Here is an 18,472-nt window from a genome sequence, read left to right as displayed (position 1 = left end):
ATAATCAATGACAAGCAATTTACTCCGATTTTGGGTATATTTACCCCTGCAGTCATTAGGATGGGATGCATTGGATGCCTGTTGTCAAAACACAGGTCAGGCTTGACCTCCATGGTATTTAGCATCTAATGCGTTCAATCTGTAGTGTACATGTAGAATGATAGATGTGTAGTTAATTGTCGAAATCCTTGTGTTCAATGTATGACTCTCGACACTTGATCCCAACAGCTTGGGCCTGACCGATGCTCAGTCAGATACACATAAGTCAGGTACATGTAGTCGATTCTCCTGTGTTTATACCAAATGCTTGGGAAGGTTGTCAGTTGGGCAAGGCGAATCGATTCCCTAGCTGGGCATGACTGATACTCAGTCATGTACATGTACAGTCAGGTATTAAATCGTTGTTGCAAGTTTTGTGTTGAATTGTCATTATAAACGCACTTATTCCTGGTAACCAAAATGTGTTGTGCATATCATGGTATGTTTCCTTCATTGACGTTTCACAACACGATAGTCACTACTCATGGCATACATGTTACTATATGTTTCCTACATTGGTGCATTATTACACGATATTCACTATCCATGTCCTACACGTTATTATGTTTCCTACACTGTGCGTTATAACATGATATTCACTACTCATGGCATACATGTTGAAATATGTTTCCTACATTGGTGCATTATTAAACGATATTCACTATCCATGTCCTACACGTTATTATGTTTCCTACACTGTGCGTTATAACACGATATTCACTACTCATGGCATACATGTTACAATATGTTTCCTACATTGGTGCATTATTACACGATATTCACTATCCATGTCCTACACGTTATTATGTTTCCTACACTGTGCGTTATAACATGATATTCACTACTCATGGCATACATGTTACAATATGTTTCCTACATTGGTGCATTATTACACGATATTCACTATCCATGTCCTACACGTTATTATGTTTCCTACACTGTGCGTTATAACACGATATTCACTACTCATGGCATACATGTTACAATATGTTTCCTACATTGGTGCATTATTACACGATATTCACTATCCATGTCCTACACGTTATTATGTTTCCTACACTGTGCGTTATAACATGATATTCACTACTCATGGCATACATGTTACAATATGTTTCCTACATTGGTTGCATTATTACACGATATTCACTATCCATGTCCTACACGTTATTATGTTTCCTACACTGTGCGTTATAACATGATATTCACTACTCATGGCATACATGTTACAAAAATATGTTTCCTACATTGGTGCATTATTACACGATATTCACTATCCATGTCCTACACGTTATTATGTTTCCTACACTGTGCGTTATAACATGATATTCACTACTCATGGCATACATGTTACAATATGTTTCCTACATTGGTGCATTATTACACGATATTCACTATCCATGTCCTACACGTTATTATGTTTCCTACACTGTGCGTTATAACACGATATTCACTACTCATGGCATACATGTTACAATATGTTTCCTACATTGGTGCATTATTACACGATATTCACTATCCATGTCCTACACGTTATTATGTTTCCTACACTGTGCGTTATAACACGATATTCACTACTCATGGCATACATGTTACAATATGTTTCCTACATTGGTTGCATTATTACACGATATTCACTATCCATGTCCTACACGTTATTATGTTTCCTACACTGTGCGTTATAACATGATATTCACTACTCATGGCATACATGTTACAAAAATATGTTTCCTACATTGGTGCATTATTACACGATATTCACTATCCATGTCCTACACGTTATTATGTTTCCTACACTGTGCGTTATAACATGATATTCACTACTCATGGCATACATGTTACAATATGTTTCCTACATTGGTGCATTATTACACGATATTCACTATCCATGTCCTACACGTTATTATGTTTCCTACACTGTGCGTTATAACACGATATTCACTACTCATGGCATACATGTTACAATATGTTTCCTACATTGGTGCATTATTACACGATATTCACTATCCATGTCCTACACGTTATTATGTTTCCTACACTGTGCGTTATAACATGATATTCACTACTCATGGCATACATGTTACAATATGTTTCCTACATTGGTTGCATTATTACACGATATTCACTATCCATGTCCTACACATTATTATGTTTCCTACACTGTGCGTTATAACATGATATTCACTACTCATGGCATACATGTTACAAAAATATGTTTCCTACATTGGTGCATTATTACACGATATTCACTATCCATGTCCTACACGTTATTATGTTTCCTACACTGTGCGTTATAACACGATATTCACTACTCATGGCATACATGTTACAATATGTTTCCTACATTGGTGCATTATTACACGATATTCACTATCCATGTCCTACACGTTATTATGTTTCCTACACTGTGCGTTATAACACGATATTCACTACTCATGGCATACATGTTACAATATGTTTCCTACATTGGTGCATTATTACACGATATTCACTATCCATGTCCTACACGTTATTATGTTTCCTACACTGTGCGTTATAACATGATATTCACTACTCATGGCATACATGTTACTATATGTTTCCTACATTGGTGCATTATTACACGATATTCACTATCCATGTCCTACACGTTATTATGTTTCCTACACTGTGCGTTATAACACGATATTCACTACTCATGGCATACATGTTACAATATTTTTCCTACATTGGTGCATTATTACACGATATTCACTATCCATGTCCTACACGTTATTATGTTTCCTACACTGTGCGTTATAACATGATATTCACTACTCATGGCATACATGTTACAATATGTTTCCTACATTGGTGCATTATTACACGATATTCACTATCCATGTCCTACACGTTATTATGTTTCCTACACTGTGCGTTATAACATGATATTCACTACTCATGGCATACATGTTACAATATGTTTCCTACATTGGTGCATTATTACACGATATTCACTATCCATGTCCTACACGTTATAATGTTTCCTACACTGTGCATTATATCCTTCATTGACGAAACGTGATAAATCTGATCCTTGAAATTATAGTGACATTACTTTGACATCATATCTCAGCAAGCCCTTTGAAAAACTCTTGCTGAAACGTATTAACCCCGATTTTCCAAATAAGCTACAGTTTGGGTTTAGAAAAGAACACGGAGATATTATGTCAGTATTTACTTTGATAGAAGGCAATCGATATTACACACAAAGGGACTATAGTTTGTGCTCCTTTCATTGAGAAGGAAAACATATTCGATAGAAAATGGCACGATGGATTATTTTGCAAACTACATGGATTAGAGGTAATACAGGGCATTAGAGATAATACAGGGCATGATAGGTAATACAATGCATTAGAGGTAAAACAGAGCATGATAGGTAATACAGGGCATTAGAGTTAATACAGGGCATGGTAGGTAATACAGGGCATTAGAGGTAATACAGGGCATGGTAGGTAATACAGGGCATGGTAGGTAATACAGGGCATTAGAGGTAAAACAGGGCATGATAGGTAATACAGGGCATTAGAGGTAATACATGGCATGGTAGGTAATACAGGGCATGGTAGGTAATACAGGGCATTAGAGGTAAAACAGGGCATGATAGGTAATACAGGGCATTAGAGGTAATACAGGGCATGGTAGGTAATACAGGGCATTAGAGGTAATACAGGGCATGGTAGGTAATACAGGGCATAATAGGAAATACGGGGCATTAGACGTAATACAGGGCATTAGATTAATACAGGGCATGATAGGTAATACAGGGCATTAGAGGTAATACAGGGCATGGTAGGTAATACAGGGCATTAGAGGTAATACAGGGCATGGTAGGTAATACAGGGAATTGTAGGTAATACAGGGCATTAGATTAATACAGGGCATGATAGGTAATACAGGGCATAAGAGGTAATACAGGGCATGGTAGGTAATACAGGGCATTAGAGGTAATACAGGGCATGGTAGGTAATACAGGGAATTGTAGGTAATACAGGGCATTAGAGGTAAAACAGGGCATGATAGGTAATACAGGGCATAAGAGGTAATACAGGGCATGGTAGGTAATACAGGGCATTAGAGATAAAACAGGGCATGATAGGTAATACAGGGCATTAGAGGTAATACAGGGCATGGTAGGTAATACAGGGCATGGTAGGTAATACAGGGCATGATAGGTAGTACAGGGCGTATGAGGTAAAACAGGGCATGGTAGGTAATACAGGGCATTAGAGGTAATACAGACCATGGTAGGTAATACAGGGCATTAGAAGTAATACAGGGCATGGTAGGTAATACAGGGCATGATAGGAAATACAGGGCATGGTAGGTAATACAGGGCATTAGAGGTAATACTTGGCATGGTAGGTAATACAGGGCATGATAGGAAATACAGGGCATTAGAGGTCACACAGGGCATATTAGGAAATACAGGGCATGATAGGTAATACAGGGCATTAGAGGTAATACAGGGCATGGTAGGTAATACAGGGCATGATAGGAAATACAGGGCATTAGAGGTAATGCAGGGCATGATAGGTAATACAGGGCATTAGAGGTAATACAGGGCATGGTAGGTAATACAGGGCATTAGAGGTAAAACAGGGCATGATAGGTAATACAGGGCATTAGAGGTAATACAGGGCATGGTAGGTAATACAGGGCATGATAGGAAATACAGGGCATTAGAGGTAATGCAGGGCATGATAGGTAATACAGGGCATTACAGGTAAAACAACAATTAAGCAGTACAATCAAAAAGCAAGTCACAAAATAATGTAATTATATGCTTCCTATATAGGTGTGTTATAACACGATGTCCACTACTCATGTCACACACATTACAATGACTCGTGAAGATCCGGGATAGAAAAGGTCTTGAGCAACTCATGCTTGCCGTAAAAGGAGACTATGCTTATCGCTAGGCATAGTCTGGTTGATACAAGTCATCAATCCCAATTGCGTGGATCGATGCTCATGATGTCAATCACTGGATTGTCATATCCAGACTCGATTATTTACAGACCGCCGTCATATAGCTATAATATTACTGAGTACGGCGTTAAACAACAAACAACATCATGTTACTATATATGTTCCTACATAGGTGCATTATAACACGAGATCGCCTCCGTGGAGTAGAGGTAGAGCGTCTGCGTTCGGGGCTCGATCCCACAATAGTGTGTGTGTGTGTGTGTGTGTGCGCATGTCCTCTTGAACTAGTCAGGACCAATGCACATTTTATAGTGCTAGCCCACTAAGATACCATACCTTAGTTTAACATGAATACCCCACTCAGACACAGCACACTGACTCAGATCCCAGGCTGCGCCATACCAAAAGACTTCAAAAGATGGTACTTGTTGTTACCCTGTCTGGTGCTCGACATAAATAGGCAAGGACAGGTTGGCGCAGAGTCAGTGCGTTATAACACGATATTCACTGCTCATGTCTTGCATGCTATATATGATTTCTATATGGGCTTTTCAAACAACGATATTCACTATTCATGGCATTCGTGTGCCTATCTGTTTCATACACATATGACGAAAATACTCACTTACTCATGCAACTGGTCATATAACAGGAATATCGCTCAGGTATTCCACACACTAAATGTTGACAACGTCAATACATTCTACCATAAAACTTTGATCAAATCTCAACAAGGGTCTGCTAAAAGCTTATCCACTTAGGATCGTATAACAAGAATACATAATGTCAAACACACATTGTCTATATTGTCAGGAACTTATTAAAACAATCCAAAGTTATTGTTCAGACAATATTTCCTTTAAAGAAACTCTTTACCTCAACCGATATTAGGATGCTTGGTGTTTATCACATTTGTGAGCATGGTCCTTATTCATGGTTCATTGCTGCATACAATACCACGCAGGTCTCGGCTGTACCTCGCCAGATCATCTGCCCCTCTTGTCTGTATATAAATATCAGAACTCTTTACAAACTTGGATGGAGAATAATTTATCTTGTCACCAATATCCAGCAGGATAACATGAGTGTTCTCACCAGTACTGTTGACGCGTGTTATCATCTGCGCCATGACAAGGACTGCGACCTTTTTGGCTTCAGGTCTTCCTCCGCGGGCACCTGCAAACAAGGAGTCCACATCCTGCAGGACTGTTGAGAGATCAGCGGGCCCTCTCCGAGGCTGGAGACTTCGGATGGATCTGAACAGCTCCATCTTGTTGGTGTAGCTGTTAAACCGGATCTGGGACACCGTCTGTTGACCAAATGTGACCACGCTGACCATGACGTTGTGTCTGCCGACGGGGAAGTTGTCGGAGGCGCCAATGAGGAAGTTGAGGACGTCGTTCCATGGAGAGAATGTCTGAGTGCTTGCCTCCACGAGGAACACCAGATCGATGGCAGGAGTGAAGCCACATGCTGGAACAGCAGATAGAGCGGTACAGAGAAACTCCCTCATCCCAGTCAGAGAGGGAGAGACTTTACATCAAACTTATAGTTTTCATTATAAAGCGATGGTGGAGGCGAGCCCACAGTCTAAAGCAGTCAATGTACCTTTATTAACAAGCACGAGTTGAAAAAAAAGAGAATTACATCCTAGTTATAACTACCGTATTAGACGTAAATTGCGCCCCGCTCTAATAAGCGCCCACATCGATATTTGCTAATATATTGGCTAGTGAACAATCCCAATTAGCACCCCTTCCGATTGATCAATGTACACAAGACTTATTTATTCGTATATAATAGGCACTCGTGTGTTATATGCACCCTTAATTATGGGCAATTACATTCTGAAAAAATATATCCGTCGTACATAAACATTTCAGGCTGTTAGCCTAAACCACGAAATTGACGATCTTTCAACTCTGTTTTTTTTACCAAATTAATATTCTAATAAGAGCTCTCTATTTCTTACTTTTGAGAGCGCCCTACGCGCTTCTTACATCGAATACGGTATATATTCAATTAGGGATTAACTGTGTATTTTTTTCGGTTCATTGAGGTATGAATCGAAAAACCAATGTGCAAACTGTATGAATCCGCGTAGCGCATTTGCACATTGGAAAAAAATACACAGTCAATGCTTATAATTAAATTCGACAGCATTAAACATGTTTTATCTAAATAGTTTAACCAAAAACAGTTGTATATATCAAAAAACACAAAAATGACGAGATTGATAAACATTCCAGGTGTAGGAATACATACTGTGGCGTGACATGAATCAGGTGATTGTTTAATTTATGCACATAACTTGACACGCCTACACTGTCAGTTGCCAATCAACGGAGAGCAGGATCAAAACAATGTTCATTGGACCTGTCAGTTAAGACAAGAGGCGAAAAGAACTGCAACAGTCAGACTGTAACGAACTGGAAGAAATATGTCCGGGAGAAGGCGGCTGTTTCAAATAACATGGTCAGTTACCGCCAGATTCAAACATTACTTCCCTGATTACGGTAAAACACAGTTGGAAAAATGCTAGTTCGAAAGGAAACCCGAAGACATGAAAGTTGAACCGAGGCGAGCGGGAAAAAAACAGGCGAGCGAGCCTGCACGTTTGCTGTTTCATTCATTCTCGGCCTTCGGTTTCAAAGGGTTTTTTGGACAATGAATATGCATGTAAGTCGCTAAATGTCCTGTACATGAAGGGAATTCACTCGACTGTAATATTGGGATTCCCCGACATTCCAAAGTAATAAAAGTAGTGCGCCTCGGTCGGCGTGGCTTAATGTTTTACATTCATTGGGAAATGAATGCAAAAACACGTGACCAATTCAGCTAATCAGAATACAGGAATTTCAATGAACACAACGAAAATTTATTTATTTCACATTGACAATAGTTTCACCTACATTTACCTTCACAATACCTGCTCCACATGTTCTGTGGGATGTCGATGTCCCAAACGGATCTTGAAGAAAAGGCATATCTTGGCACTGAAGCAATTCGCTCTGTCACGTAATTGTTGACATCATCGCCAACTCCAACTGACATAACCTTTGACCCCGTGTCAGCAAGACGCCATATTTGCCGGAAGAGGGGCGCAGGCGCTGTCACTTTCTCGTCACTGACGATGATGACGCAAGTCGCGCCGTTGACGTCAGTCGGGAACTTGACCTCCTCAAGCATTTCTAATAAGGTGGAGCTGACAGTTTTGTGAGATCTCACGTCATTTGGTAACGTAGAGGAAATGTGGAAAGGATGCAAAACACTGATATGTGGATGATTGGATAATGGCTTGGTAAAGTTTACAAATTCTCCCACGTACGTCTGAATGAAATCTTCACTTTGAACATTGAATATGAACGTAACGTTGGCTGGTTCATAGCCGCAATCTGAAAACAAATATTAATCCACCTCAAACATATATCAAGCCTAAGTTTCTTCATAAAATAATGCAAGAATAGTTATTGAATAACTATTTTGTTATAGGAACATGATTTTTATATCGAATGTCTGTAATTACAGTGAGTGAGTGAGTATGAGTGAGTATGGTTTTACCCGGCTTATACCAATATTCGAGCAATATCACGGCCGGCCGGGAACATCAGACATTGTACCTATGTCGGGAATAGAACCCGGGTCTTCGGTGGGATGAGAGGACGCTTTAACCACTAGGCTACTCGACCGCCCCTGAAGCTACAGGAAATGACAACTATTGTGCATATGCAGTTTGAACTCACCACTTCCAGCTACGGAGGACTGGACCTCACTCGTTCCTGTTGAAATGGTAAACATGAATATCATATGAAGAGAAGTACATTAAAACGTCACGATGAAGTGTTTTGAGGTGCTATCAATTATATTTTGTGTTAATTGCATGACAGAACTTTATTTTCGTAAACTTAATATGATCTCATACACTAATGAACGTACTTACAAATGGACGAAATGTCGCTCACCATTCACAATGTCGGAGTGTAGTTCATTCAGGAGGGTAGAGTTCATGGACCGGTTAAAAGAATGAAACGTGTAATGGTTCGAGGTTATAGCCTCGTTTTCGTAGACTGTACTCTCGACTCCAAATGACAGCAGGGAAATCCTGACACCGACACGTTTTAAGTTCGTTGCTGCTTTCAGAACATCAGATCTACTCTGAGACAAGCCGTCGGACAGAATAAGAGCCGCCAATGCTGGACAAGACTGACCAGTGTCCATATAAAGCCGAGGTGACCTCTTCACGACATAAAAGGCCTCAGTTAAAGCTCCGGACATATCAGACACTCCCATCTGAGGTTTCAGGTCGTTGATGGCGGCGAGGAGGTCAGATATGTTGACACTGTTCTCCACGACAACTTTGACATTTGACGAGAATGTTATCAAGGTCACGTGTTGGTCCTTGTCTGTGACGCTGAGCGTCGTCAGGAACGTCGTCAAGAACGTCTTCATGGATGGAACATATCCCGTCATGCTGTGCGAGAGGTCAACGAGGATGGTGACGTCTATCCTGCTGTCTCCACACGCTGACAATAGACACAGCAGAGAAATGTGTTACAGTTAGAAATGAATGAGGATACACGTAAGGTATAGCGCAAGTATCAAGGATAACCGATATTCAGATCGATCCTGATTCACAGGTTAACCACATGTATCATATTGAAGACCCCACCGACATTTGAAAAGGTTGAAGCTTTTCAAACTGAAGTCGAATTATGAAACATCCAGATGAATACGCTTTTCCTGTGTTACATTGAGATGAAATCTGTAAATCAGCTGCTAAATCTTACCTACAATCTTCGGCTGAATTGATGAATCTGTCGATTAAAAACAATTTTTGTATTCAAAACACGTCAAATTCTAACAACTTTAAGCTTATCCATCAAATATACTCATATTTCGACTCAATGCCGTGTCAGATTACCATCGATTTGATGCATTTACTTATATGATATGTTTATACATATATATTTAGGAGATAAACATACTGGGTCGTGAGGATTCAAAGTTTGCGCGGTTTAATCGATAGGTGGGGGCACGGGTGGCACAGTCGTCTAAGGCGCCGCGATTCACTGTGCAGAGTTGCGTCCCTTGGGGATGCCAGAAACCTATGATTCGAATCCCGGTTCACCCTGATAATGTTTCTAGGTTTGTCAGCACCATACCCGTGCTCGTGGGTTAGCCGAGATACAGAGTTCGGCAAATTCATATTTTGTAACCTATTTTGTACATGTAATTATTTGGTAATGCCTACCGACAATGAAATACTTTTCTATACATATTAGCTTCCGAGGTGACACGGTCGTCAAATCGGCAGTTTCAATCAGAGGTGGTAATCGTGGTTTGATACCTCTGATTGACCAGTCAATTTCATGGAAGAATCTATAGTTATGTTGGGTGGTAGTTCATGTAGCATAAAGTTATTTCAGAAAGACATTATTGTCAAATTATATGAACAAGCGAGACATGTGCAATGATATACTGTGGCATACGAGGTGTGACATTAGATATACCTTTAAAACCGTCACGTACTAGTATTTGAGGGTTGACATACCGTGGCATACAAGGTGCCTGAGTTCCGGGATGAGCCCTGTCAGGGAACTCCAGTTCTCCAAGGTGAAGGAAACGTTGCTGGATGTCGCCAAGGCCCGTAACTCTTCTTGACTTCCGGTGTTTCCAATCTCCACTGTCACCACAAGAACATTGTTGTCACGAAATATTTGTGTATCTCCAATAGAAAATCCAACACGCCTGTCGGTGATTAAGACGACCACATTCGGATATTCCGGTCTGAGGTTCGAGAATCTGTTAATGATGTTTTCAAAAAGCAGAGAAGGACTTAATTCCGGCCATTGCGACTTGTGGCAGGAGCAGTTGGTGGAGAAGTCTCGCCAGTTCATTTGACAGCCATTGGCGTTGCCATCTGGCAACCAGTCGACTGAGGTCACCTCCAGCTGGTTGTCGATAGTCTTGACGAACTCGGATACAAGCCCCCCAGAGCACCACCCCAAGGATTGGCGACCAGGAGAGACTTCGTCCCAAGCCATAACAAAGGTAACATCTTTCTGACATGCTGATAAAAATAAATATAATGCATTCATGACAATGTAACTTGTTATTTGGAAACACAGAGTGATGGTATAGAATTCGATGTGTCACGTCTCGGACTCCTGCTCTTTCAGAAATCATTTTAAACGAGTCGTTTTCCCCTCAGTTAGCATTGACGGTCGGGGGCACGTATGGGCCAGTGCGATTCGCTCTGCACAGTTGCGTCCCTAGGGCACGCCAGACACCTATGATTGTTGGTTCGAATTCCGGTTCGCCCCGATTATGTTTCTAGGTTTGTCAGCACCATACCCGTGCTCGTGGGTTTCACCGAAGTAGTAAACGTCTGAGACCTGCATCACTTCGGCCTTTCCTCGGATATTAAGCTGTCACGTCGCGATATAACTGTAATACTGATAAAAGCGGTGTTAAACCAAACTCACTCACTCACTCACTCACTCACTCACTCACTCATTTGCATTTGTGTCGTAAGTAAATGAAACCAAAATTGATGCAAAACTTCTGAGATTGTGGTTGGTTAATCTTGATCTTCATTGTAGCTGCATTGTGTCTACATGATGTCAGCAATGTATCTTTAATTGTATCTATGTTGTATCTGTATTGTATCTGTATTGTATCTGTATTGTATCTGCATTGTGTCTACATGATGTCAGCAATGTATCTTTTATTGTATCTATGTTGTGTCTGTATTGTATCTGCATTGTATCTGCATTGTATCTGTATTTTATCTGCATTGTATCTGTATTGTATCTGCATTGTATCTGTATTGTATCTGTATTGTATCTGTATTGTATCTGCATTGTATATGTGTTGTATCTGTATTGTATCTGCATTTTGTCTGCATTATATCTGTATTGTATCTGCATTGTATCTTCATAATGTCAGCAATGTATATTTAATTGTGTCTATGTTGTGTCTGTATTGTATCTGCATTGTATCTGCATTGTATCTTCATGATGTCAGCAATGTATCTTTAATTGTATTTATGTTGTGTCTGTATTGTATCTGCATTGTATCTGCATTGTATCTTCATGATGTAAGCAATGTATCTTTAATTGTATCTATGTTGTGTCTGTATTGTATCTGCATTGTATCTGCATTGTATCTTCATGATGTCAGCAATGTATCTTTAATTGTATCTATGTTGTGTCTGTATTGTATCTGTATTGTATCTGTATTGTATCTGTATTGTATCTGCATGATGTCAGCAATGTATCTTTAATTGTATCTGTATTGTATCTGTATTGTATCTGCATTGTGTCTACATGAAGTCAGCAATGTATCTTTAAATGAATCTGTATTGTATTTGTATTGTATCTGCATTGTATCTGTATTGTATCTGCATTGTATCTTCATGATGTCAGCAATGTATCTTTAATTGTATCTATGTTGTATCTGCATTGTATCTGCATTGCATCTGCATGGTATCTGTATGATGTCAGCAATGTATCTTTAATTGTATCTATGTTGTATCTGTATTGTATCTGTATTGTATCTGTATTGTATCTGCATTGTATCTGCATTGTATATGCATGATGTCAGCAATGTATCTTTAATTGTATCTGTGTTGTATCTGTATTGTATCTGTATTGTATCTGTATTGTATCTGTATTGTATCTGCATTGTATCTTCATGATGTCAGCAATGTATCTTTCATTGTATCTGTGTTGTATCTGTATTGTATCTGTATTGTATCTGTATTGTATCTGCATTGTATCTGCATGATGTCAGCAATGTATCTTTAATTGTATCTATGTTGTATCTGTATTGTATCTGCATTGTATCTTCATGATGTCAGCAATGTATCTTTAATTGTATCTGTGTTGTATCTGTATTTTATCTGCATTGTATCTGCATTGCATCTGCATTGTATCTGCATGATGTCAGCAATGTATCTTTAATTGTATCTATGTTGTATCGGTCTTGTATGTGTATTGTATCTTCATGATGTCAGCAATGTATCTTTCATTGTATCTGTGTTGTATCTGTATTGTATCTGTATTGTATCTACATTGTCTTTACATGATGTCAGCAATGTATCTTTAATTGTATCTGTATTGTATCTGTATCGTATCTGTATTGTATCTACATGGTAACATCATCGTATTTTTAATTGTATCTTTAATTGTATCTGCATTGTATCTACATGATATCAGGATTGTATCTTTAATGATATCTGTATTGTATCTGCATTGTATCTACATGATGTCAGCAATGTATCTTTAATTGTACCTGTATTGTATCCGTATTGTATCTGCATGGTAACAGCATCGTATCTTTAATTGTATCCTTATTGTATCTGTAGTGTATCTGCATTGTATCTGCATGGTATCAGCACTGAATCTAAATGATGTCAGCATTGTATCTTTAATTGTATATGTATTGTATCTGTATTGTATCTGCATGGTATCAGCAATGTATCTTTAATTGTATTTGCATTGTATCTGCATTGTATCATCATTGTATCTTCAAATGTATCTGTTTGTATCTGCATTATATTTACCTGGTGTCAGAATTGTATCTTTAAATGTATCTTTAAATGTATACGTATTGTATCTGTATTGTATGTTTAATTGTATCTGTATTGCATAGTCATGTTATCTTGTTTTGAACTGGCAAATTGCCTATATTATTCAGTAATGTGAATTTCTAACTGTCGCCAGTTAGACGACTATTTATCATACCTATGATATAAGGTGGTTTTCTGCCCATTCATTATCTGGATTAACATATTTAACCCAAGCGTTAACATTTTAAAGTAGAGTGCGATAAGGGAGGCTATATTGAAGGCAGCATGACACATTTCTGCTGTAACGAGGCCTTGGTTATCCTACTGATCTGCATGTGTCTACAACTCCTGAAAAAACAAACATGATTTATCAAGGTAAATGGAGGCGATTAGGGACGCTTGGTGTGTTATTTCTTGAGCTCTATTTGTTTTTACACCGATGTTTGCCAACCCGGTTTATGAAACAAAATAATGTGCATGTTGATATTGAATAATTGAATAACCTGATATATACTGAACGAAATTAAAAACTTCACAATCCTAAACTTTTAACATTTTGACCAGTTATCATTGTTGGCCCTTATTGTGTATTTAAACAGTAATGGCCACGTATAATTGTCTTCAGATAACACACGCTTTTGTGCAGGTGAATCGATCAAAATCATGTGCACAGCACTATAGTGGCAAAAGTAGTTTTACACGTGCAACTGGTCACGTGGCCATAATACCGCACGTGTTTCAGCCATACTTGTTAGCAGTCATTAACAAAAAAAGAAAAACACAAGAAAACAAAAGTCTTTACGGCCATTTGTCATGCCACGCCTTTCAAATGTGCAACGTGAACGTGCCATCGGCATGTTGCAGACGGGAACGTCCGTAGCTGAAGTCGCAAGGACGATGGGTTGTAGTCGACGGACAGTTTATGATTTACAGACGCGTCTACAGCAAACGGGTACCACCGCTGATCGCCCTCGGCCAGGTCGACCACGTGTGACGTCATATGCAGAGGATCGTCAGATTGTCTTACGTCACCTCCGTAACCGATTTTTGACGGCTACATCAACCAGAAATGAACTGTTTAGGGGTAGACTGAGTGCGCAAACTGTTCGAAACCGTCTGAGAACTGCTCACCTTCGAGGCGGAAGTGTCATGGTGTGGGGTGCTTTCGGTGGCAATGCACGTTCCAGGCTTCTTGTCATCCGTGGCAACCTCAACGCTGCTGCTTACCGCGATCAGGTACTGGCAGCAGAACTTCCGCCTTTTATGGCAGCTCATGGACCCGGTTTGATCTTCCACCACGACAATGCCAGACCCCACACAGCAATTTTGACAAGGGATTTCCTTCAGAATTCGGGATTCAACGTCATGGACTGGCCGTCAAGGTCTCCCGACCTCAATCCCATCGAACACGTCTGGGATGGTCTTGGGGGAAGTCTGCGCACTCTCCAGAACCAACCACAGAATTTGCAAGATCTTGGCACCATTTTGCAGCAACAATGGCGTCGTCTTCCCAATCATGTGTTCACAAGCATCACAAGGTCCATGCGGAGGCGTTATGTGGCAGTTGTCAACGCACATGGTTTGCCATACACGCTACTTAACTTGTGTGCCATCAGATTCTCGTGCTTGGGACTTGGATGATTTAAACTGTTGATGTTATTACCGAATACCGTAGGTACTTGGAACAAATTATGGTTACCACCGTTAATTAAAATCCTTCTTTGGACATTAATGATTAAAAATTACCTTCTCTGATACATTTGTCCGTTGTATGTCATATTTGGGATTACTTTTAAAAATTTGAAGTTTTTAATTTGACTCAGTATAGTTCAGTGATGGTTTCACCTGATATTGTTCAGTGATGGTTTCACAACGCTTGAGGTATGATCGTTCATGCTGTTTCTACGAAGATTTCAAATCACGGCAAACGACTCCGGTTGAGAAGTTCTGTGATTAGAGTTCAAGGCAAACATCAATGGTTTCCCCAACAGTGAACCTTACAAGCAATAGGGTTAGGGTCAGGGTCAGGGTCAGGGTCAGGGTCAGGGTTAGGGTTAGGGTTAGGGTTAGGGTTGGGATTAGGGTTAGGGTTAGGGTTAGGGTTAGGGTTATGTTAGGGTTATGTTAGGGTCAGGGTTAGGATTGGGATTAGGATTAGGGTTAGGGTTGGGATTAATGTTAGGGTAAGGGTTAGGGTAAGGGTTAGGGTTAGGGTTATGTTAGGGTTAGGATTAGGATTAGGATTAGGATTAGGATTAGGGTTGGGTAAGGACTAGGGTTAGGGTTAGTACTTACAACTGCACGCCATCTCGCGGATCTTGGGTATAGAATGCTTCAGTTGGAGTCTATCATGGACCATCAACAAATACGTTTCATCTGTGGCTAACAACAGCAGTTCCGACCGGTTTACGTCATCACCAACGCCGACCACAACGACAAGAATGCCGTTGTCACGGAGAGACTTTGCGACGTCATCCTTCACGTCTAACGTTTTGCTCTCAGCGACAAGAACGATCACGTCAGGAACATCGGGTCTTCCTGTCATGAAATTACCACTCACAACCTGAAGAAGGCCGGACAGAGTCTGGTGATGAGAGTGCCAGTTTTGTGCTCCGCATTGGCCGCTTGTTGTCCGAGGCCAGGTCAGTTGATAACCGTATGTATGACCATTGAAGAGTACGTGAACGTTAGCAGTCAGGTCACTGACGTCAAGGACGCCGTCCAGGAAGTCCTCCGTGCAGTAGCAGCAGCCGTCCCAGATGTGCCAACAGTTCCCGTTATACCAACAGCCCCCGTTATACTGACAGTTCCTGTTATACCAACAGTTCGCATTGCACGAACATACACTGTTGTACCTGCAGTTTCCGTTACACCAAAAATGTCCTACCCAAGGTGATGACTTGTATTCCATTACGAAAGTAATATCTTTGCGGCACTCGGTATCTGCAAAAGTAATATGCATTGTGAACATTGGAAAGATTTGGATGCTTTCTTTCATGGACTATAGTGAGTGAGTGAGTATGGTTTTACGCCGCTTTTAGCAATATTCCAGCAATATTTCGGCGGTGGACACCAGAAATGGGCTTCACACATTGTACCCATGTCGGGAATCGAACCCGGGTCTTCCGCGTGACGAGCGAACGCTTTAACCACTAGGCTACCCGACCGCCCCTCATGGACTATAGCCCTACCTATTCTCAACCATGGCTTTCTGGAGACATTGTCATAAGCCCGCCCCAGTATATCGAGGCACAGGTGTGCAATGTACTGACAAGTAGAAAAATACAATACCTTATACAGTAAAATACGTTTACAACAAACACGCTTATACCGAACTGGCGGAAATAACGGACTGGTTTTTTTTGCCCTAGTCATTTGCTGTATATATGCTGTATATATGTGTTTATAACGAACTACGATTATGACGAACCCAAATTAGCGGTCCCTTTGAGTTCGTTATAATCGTAGTTTACTGTATATAATCATGCCAAGACGACATTGAGAAGAGAGAGTACGTGTTACCAAGATGTGCATAAGGTATACACCAGCACATTAATAAATTACCAACTTCAATACAAAGGACGGCTCCAATATGATATTGCCATTTGTCACCCAAGGGTTTGAAATACTGCAAATAACGCTTCACGCGCACCAGCGTATTGTTTACGTCATCCGGACGACATTGTTGACGCCACTGGAATGTTATTGTTGACATCATTCGACAGTTGTAGTCTGTCGTGATCAGTGCATTATTCTAAACGGGAGCTCAGACGGATAAAGAAATAATGAGTTAAAAAGAAGTGCTCGCACTCGAATGTGTCTCCTACTAATTTTACGAAACTCGTGTGAGAATTCATGCCTGACCACGCTCTCACACGGTTGGTTGGTTGGTTGTTTTGTTGTTTAACGACGCACTCAGCAATATTCCAGCTATATGACGGCGGTCTGTAAATAATCGAGTCTGGACCAGACAATCCAGTGATTAATATCATGAGCCTCGATCCACGCAATTGGGATCGATGACATGCATCAACCAAGTCAGCGAGCCTGACCACAGGATGCCGTTAGTCGCCTTTTACGACAAGCATAGTCGCCTTTTACGGCAAGCATGGGTTGCTGAAGACCTATTCTACCCCGGAATCTTCACGGGTCGCTCTCACACGGGAAATATAAGCATTCTTCATATCATAAAAGCAGTGTGACACACATGCCTGTATACTAATAATCATCTCTATATACTCAGAAAACCATTAACGCTGCGGGGGAATCTTCTAGTTCCATGTTTGGGAATTCGTGATTGTGGTTGTGTTTCACGTGGGAGCGCTCCAGTTTTGTTAACTCGTGATATATCACGTGACAGGCTGTTGTGAAGCCAACTGCCCATGTCGCCCTATCATTGCTGCTTTGTTGAAAGCGGCGTAAAACTCTACACCCCCATTCACTCACAAACAGAAGAGAAATATTGCAAGGATTCTCTTGATGAAGCTATCTTAAATGACGTACCTAATTCTGTACTGTAGAGGGCGTTCGTGAGAAGAATGACGACAATACGCTGCACAGTGTGTCCCATGTTTGTCAAGTAATTCAAACATGCGCTGTTCCTGTTTGAGAATGTGATTTACTGCTGGACTCGAGCAGTTGATTAATGGGTAATGTATTTCACTTCAAACACGTCTAAACGTGTGTTATAGTGGGAGAGACTTGCATAACGTACGTGTGCTATAGTGGGGGGAGACTTACATAACGTACGTGTGTTATAGTGGGAGAGACTTGCATAACGTACGTGTGTTATAGTGGGAGAGACTTGCATAACGTACGTGTGCTATAGTGGGGGGGAGACTTACATAACGTACGTGTGTTATAGTGGGGGGAGACTTGCATGACGTACCTGTGTTATAGTGGGAGAGACTT

The 18,472-nt window shown here is 40.5% G+C and overlaps 1 protein-coding gene across 1 annotated transcript; it reads right to left on the bottom strand.

Annotated features, from left to right (window-relative positions):
• Positions 1-4,709: 4,709 nt before the first annotated feature.
• Positions 4,710-18,165, bottom strand: LOC124124632 (collagen alpha-4(VI) chain-like). The gene is made up of 8 exons (XM_046487850.2): positions 18,065-18,165; positions 15,857-16,504; positions 10,541-11,059; positions 9,777-9,803; positions 8,952-9,512; positions 8,733-8,768; positions 7,908-8,384; positions 4,710-6,462 (listed from the first exon to the last, which is right to left on the bottom strand). The coding sequence occupies exons 1-8, from the start codon at positions 18,129-18,131 to the stop codon at positions 5,921-5,923; spliced, it is 2,877 nt and encodes a 958-aa protein (XP_046343806.2). The 5' UTR covers positions 18,132-18,165; the 3' UTR covers positions 4,710-5,920.
• Positions 18,166-18,472: the final 307 nt, after the last annotated feature.

This window comes from Haliotis rufescens, unplaced genomic scaffold (genome assembly GCF_023055435.1).
Source record: "Haliotis rufescens isolate VD_foot unplaced genomic scaffold, xgHalRufe1.0.p SCAF_72, whole genome shotgun sequence".
In the NCBI taxonomy this organism is placed as follows: domain Eukaryota; kingdom Metazoa; phylum Mollusca; class Gastropoda; order Lepetellida; family Haliotidae; genus Haliotis; species Haliotis rufescens.
Note: the sequence above shows the minus strand (reverse complement) of the source record. Positions and strands in the feature narration are given on the sequence as shown.

What these genes read in the sequence shown, in the direction of transcription:
- LOC124124632 (XM_046487850.2), bottom strand. Translation starts at nt 18,131, where the DNA reads ATGGGACACACTGTGCAGCGTATTGTCGTCATTCTTCTCACGAACGCC. An exon ending in CCGCGAGATGGCGTGCAGTT is followed by an intron (nt 11,060 to 15,856) that starts GTAAGTACTAAC and finishes TATTTTTATCAG; the next exon opens with CATGTCAGAAAGATGTTACC. An exon ending in AATTCAGCCGAAGATTGTAG is followed by an intron (nt 9,513 to 9,776) that starts GTAAGATTTAGC and finishes GTCTATTGTCAG; the next exon opens with CGTGTGGAGACAGCAGGATA.